The 5559-nt window shown below is 39.8% G+C and overlaps 1 protein-coding gene across 1 annotated transcript; it reads right to left on the minus strand.

Moving 5' to 3' along the window:
* Window positions 1-370: 370 nt before the first annotated feature.
* LOC149156733 (uncharacterized) lies at window positions 371-4595 on the minus strand. Its single transcript, XM_089438497.1, has 2 exons — window positions 1083-4595; window positions 371-998 (listed from the first exon to the last, which is right to left on the minus strand). Exons 1-2 carry the CDS (start codon window positions 4063-4065, stop codon window positions 580-582), a joined length of 3402 nt encoding a protein of 1133 aa, XP_089294623.1. The 5' UTR covers window positions 4066-4595; the 3' UTR covers window positions 371-579.
* Window positions 4596-5559: the final 964 nt, after the last annotated feature.

A 5559-nucleotide genomic window follows, 5' to 3' on the forward strand; every position in this document is an offset into this window, starting at 1 on the left:
ATACTCTAATAACAAAAGTTATTTAAAAAATAAAAAATTGCATAAAAAATAAAAATAAATCTCTATTATTAAAAATAATGCTTAACTCATATATTACTTATTTTTATAATTAATAATAATAATTTAAATAAAGTCATAATCTATTTATAAAAATATAAAATGGAATATAATGTGACGTTTGAATATTGTTCTTATCCACCTCTATCAGGTATTTAATTTATATAGCTACTGAGATAATCGATAGAACAAATAATTTACAATTTCCAATATTATATTGAATTCCCGCTATATCATTTAGCATAAAACTTCTGAATGAAATTATAAATCTCCAATATTAACGCTCCTATCCCATATATTTTAACAACCCAACTAAATAAAAATATCTCTCGACAAATTGTACTAACTAAATGTTACACAACGAACTAAAGTGATACCGCCCATGGAAATATCTCTAAACAGGATGTGGCATAACTGACAAAGTCAACTGTTTACAGCTGCCAAACCCTCTGTGTTTGTTTGTTTCTCATACATTATCGTGCCACTGGCTTCGCATCAAACATGGTGCCAACTATCATCTCCTCACACACTCATCACGCTTCTTCCTGCGGCGGTGGATGGTCCCCCCACATTAACTTTCCCTTTTGCGTTTGAAGTTCTTGATACTGGCTTCACAGGTCTCAGCGCTCTGAGCATTTGTACCACTTGTCTCATGCTTGGCCTCTCCTCTGCCTTGGCAACCGTGCATTGCAATGCGATTCGAATTGTACCCATAATCTCTGATTTTGCTTGCGATTCAATTAATTCATCCTGCAGCCCTTCATCCACCACGGAATTAACATAATCCTCAGCAGCATGGCACTTCACCCAACTGACGATGTCCATCCCCTCTGCAAAACTCAAATCCATTGATGCCTTCTTTCTCGTAATCAACTCCAGCACCACCACTCCGTAACTGTAAACGTCCATTTTCTCGCTCGCTCTCCCTCCAAGCCCGCGTTCTGGAATAAAAACATCAAACCCACAATAAAAAATAATTTCAATCCAGAATCATGCAAAAAAGCCCGACAAAAAAATTGGTTTACCTGGTGCCATGTAACCAAAAGTACCCTGGACTGAAGTGTTAGAAGACAAGGATCTCATGTCTAGGAGTCTGGCAATCCCAAAATCAGAAATGCGGGGTTCCATATCTGAATCCAGCAGTATGTTTCTGGGCTTGATATCTCTGTGTATGATCGCAGGACGGCAGTCATGGTGAAGGTATGACAGCCCATGGGCCATGCCAATGGCTATTCTGTAACGAACATCCCACCCCAACAGTGGAGGAGGTTTCATCTCGTGCAAAACATCATCCAGGCTACCGTTGGGCATATACTCATACAGAATGAAACCACATTTTTTGCGCACCCAGAATTCCAGTAGTTTAACCAGATTTCTATGACGGACTTTACCGACTGTTTGGATTTCTCTTATCATTCTCATTTTCTCTGTGTCTTCATCACTGAATGGAATCCTCTTCAAGGCATATACTTGCCCTGACGGCAACTCTACTCTGTAAACAATCCCCTGAGAGCCCCTGCCTATGACATATCTCTCGTTCAGATTCTCCGTAGCTTGCAGAATTTGATTCAATTTGGATGACATTTCCAGGGCAGTTGCCTCCTCTACAGGCCTCAACTTGGATTCAGGAAACTTAATTCTCCACAATATCAAAACCAACATGCAAGAAGCAAACAAGGTTGAACCTATGGTAATGAGGACTATGGGGATGGTACCCAGACCTTTCTTTCTTCTCTTGTTCTGCTCATCGATACAGGCCACTGAATCCCTTCTGCATCTACATGTATTTTGGCCCTCTTCTGGCAAACACAACCCAGGGTTGCCAGCGAATAAGCTCGAGGAATTTGAACTAGCAAACCTCAACCATGACGAGGGTATGAATCCCGTGAGCTGGTTATTGGAGATATTTACTCGAAGCAGTGATACAAGCCCATTAAACGTTGAAGGAATGTTGCCTGAGAGATTGTTGGATGACAAATCTAGGTTCTCAAGCTTATTCAGCTGTCCCAGAGACGCTGGAATTTCACCCTTCAGTCTGTTGTTGCCTAGATTCAGAGCAACAGCCAGATTCTGTAAACTTCCAATCGATGATGGGATTCGGCCTTCAAATTCGTTTCCTCCCAGATTAAGCTCCAATAACTGCTCGAAGTTCACGAACAATTCCGGAATGCTTCCACCAAAATGATTGCCTTGAAGAACTAGATATTCCAATTGCTTTAGGTTTGCCAACTGCTCTGGTATTGAGCCATTCAGTGAGTTAAAACCCAAGTCAACAGAATACAAAAGATGACATTTACCAAGTTCTGGAGGCAGCAGGCCCGTCAATTTGTTGGAAGAGAGATTGAGTAGCTGGAGATTGGAGAGTTGCCCCAGTTCTGGAGGAATCGAACCGCTCAATCTATTCCTGGACAGGTCAATGGAGCTCAAATTTTCGCTCTGCCCTATGCTTGAGGGTATTTCACCTTGCAGATTATTATCCTTCATATCCAGATAGTCAATGTGAAGATTCGAACCCAGAAACTGGACAGGGATAACACCAGTCAAATGGTTATGGTCCAGTCTTAATCGCCTCAAGCTCTGGCAGTTCCCAATCTCTGGAGGAATCCCTCCTTCGAACAAATTGTTGCCCAACAACAGAAGCTCCAACTGGCCAGAAGAGCAAAGGGTCGGAGGTATTGTTCCGGAAAGACGGTTCCCAGTTACATCGATTCCCGTGAGATTATTTCTGGCTCCGAAGTCTGGCGGAATTGGACCAGAAAGTTGGTTGTCGAAGATGAAAAATTCTCTCAGATGTTTCAGATTGCAAATCTCCGAAGGTATCTCCCCTGTGAGACTGTTGTTGTAAAGATAAAGCTTCTCCAGGCGACTCTCTGATCTGAATAGCTGTACAGGGATGTGGCCTTGAAAGGAATTTTCAGACAAGAACAGAGTGTGTAAATGTTTCAAACCACCTAACTCTGGAGGAATGATCCCCTCCAGCTTATTTCTGTGTAGCCTCAAATCTTTCAACCGCCTACATCTCCCTAGTTCTGGAGGGATGTTACCAGACAATGAATTCTGATTCAAATAAAGCACAGAGAGCTGTTGCAGTGCACCAAAGGAGGAGGGGATGCGTCCTGTGAGCTGATTTTGGACAAATGAAATCATTGAAATACTGCTCCAGTTACCCAACTCCCATGGTATTTCTCCATTGAAACGGTTATCCGATAGATCAACTTCTATAAGACTGCCGCCGTTCATTGCAAGTTGTTTGGGTATAGGGCCTTCAAACATATTACTGGTAAGATAGAGGTATGCCAAACTCTGTAGCCTGCCTAAACTTGCTGGTAGTTTTCCATGCAGTTGATTGTGATGGAGATACAGATTTGAGAGGCGACTACAATTGGTTATGGAAGCGGGTATTGTCCCTGATAATTTATTTTCTGCTAACCATAAGCTGGAAAGCGCAGTGAGATTTCCAACATTTGATGGAATTTCTCCACTCAAATTGTTTTGGTTCAAGTAAATCTCCTCCAACAGCGGAAGCCCGAAAATAGAGGGAGGAATGGTTCCGGTGAGAAAGTTAGAGTAGAGGGACAAGTATGAGAGTTTCATGAGTCGACCCACCTCCAGGGGAATGGGGCCATGCAGATTGTTCTCGGAGAGATCCAGATATTGGAGCTCTGTGCAATTCCCGAGCTCCCTAGGAATAAGGGCAGATAGAATGTTGGAGCTCAAATACAGTGCCATCAGTTTTCGCAAGCCACCGATGGCTGGAGACAACCTTCCAGAAATGAGTTGCCCGGTGAGATCCAGGACTTTTACCGTATGATCTCCATGGCAGGAGATTCCTTCCCAGTTGCAGGGATATTCATCAGTTGAATTCCAACTGCGAATAATATTGGGTGGTGCCTCGAAATTTTTGAGAAGAGAGAGGAGAAGGGTTCCATCCTCATTCAATCCTTCAAGACATTGAAACTCCAGTACCAGTATCACAACAATAATCACCAACTCTTTCGCCATTGCCATCACTGAGAGTGATGTGATCGTTGCTTATTGGGTTGGATTTGTATCTCATGACCAGAACCAGCAAAACGCTGCGTCTGCGGATTTTTGCAAATAGCCAGGAAATGCCATCTACAACTACAGAAGACAGTGAACGAGAAGCAAGGGTTTTATCATTAGCTTACCTCTGGTCTGGGCTACCCGGCCTGGCAGTGGATTGATGTCCTTTCATTCCCAGCCCTGCACATGTGTGGCAGGGGTGGAGGATCAATAGTAACCGCTAGTTTATAGGGAAACCACGGTTGGGGACACTATATTTAATGTTATATAACAATGATATCATTTCTGGATGGAAGGCACTATCATGGCATCTGACACGGTTTGATCAGGCAGAGATGTGAATCCTCATTTTATTTGATTTGCAGGTATGAAAGCATAATGGAATTGTCGCATTTTGTATGGAGTCGAAAATGAAATTTAGATTGTGAGTGTGCTAACCGATCCATGATATGACATTTAAGTAATTTTTTAATTTTCAAATCCCACCCATTAACGCTGACACTGAAGAGAGTGCAGCGTCACTGGTTGAATTCTTCATTCTTTTTAGTTTTCATGGAAAACGATTAAAGTTAGAAAGTGGAACAAGAAACCAGAAGGTTTAGGTTTTTTCCAAAACAAATATGTACTAAATTAAATGGAAAAATATTATAATTATGTATTTTAATATGTACTCAACTAAATGGAAAAAGATTATAATGTAATAGAATTCTATATTAATGGGACATAATATTTAATATATATTATTATTTCATTTCAATGTTATAAGTTAAAAAGAAAAAAGAACTAGTATTATTAATGATTAATATGCAATTTGATATCATTTTGAAAGAATAAAGAATATGGATGAAATAGGATAATATATTAATTAATAATAAAGTTATTTTTTTATTTAATATAGAAAGAAAAAGAAAGGAGAGGAAAAGAAAACTAAAATTAGTTATTATTAATTATTAAAATACGAGGGAAAAATAAGTGAAGGATATTAAGAAAGAAGAATGGATAGAATAAAATGAAACAATAAATAAATGAAAATAGAGATAAAAAAGAATGAAATTAGAAAAAAAAAAAAAAAAAAAATAATCAAGAGGAGAGGGTCAGCTCCTGCTCAATTTCCAACCACCATCTCTGTTTTTTTTCAATCTCAATGACTCTCTTAGCTTTGTATGATGGAAATGGTCAACCCTGGTGATGACATGGGTATCCTCTATGCAAACATGGTGCTTAGATTTCACCACATGCTCAGCTAAAGCTGAGGAATGAGAGTGACAATACCTAATGTCTGCTGCATATTCTTTGGTTTATGGAGTACCCAGTTTCACCAATGTATGGAACCCCTAATGAGCAAGGAATTGAGTATATCCTTTAATGTCTTTAGGGTTAACTGAGTCTTTAACAAACCTAAGAAAATTTCTAATGGTATTAAGGGGTTTGAAAGTAGTAGAAACTTTGTTCTTTTTA

This window comes from Pinus tabuliformis, chromosome 9 (genome assembly GCF_031772625.1).
Source record: "Pinus tabuliformis cultivar Carrire ecotype Pingquan chromosome 9, CPIR1, whole genome shotgun sequence".
Lineage (NCBI taxonomy): Eukaryota > Viridiplantae > Streptophyta > Pinopsida > Pinales > Pinaceae > Pinus > Pinus tabuliformis.

Bases quoted from the DNA above. Each gene is read 5' to 3' on its own strand.
- LOC149156733 (XM_089438497.1), bottom strand. From the start codon at position 4,065: ATGGCAATGGCGAAAGAGTTGGTGATTATTGTTGTGATACTGGTACTG. The intron at 999-1,082 runs GTAAACCAATTT...TTTTTATTCCAG, and splicing joins TTTTGGTTACATGGCACCAG to AACGCGGGCTTGGAGGGAGA.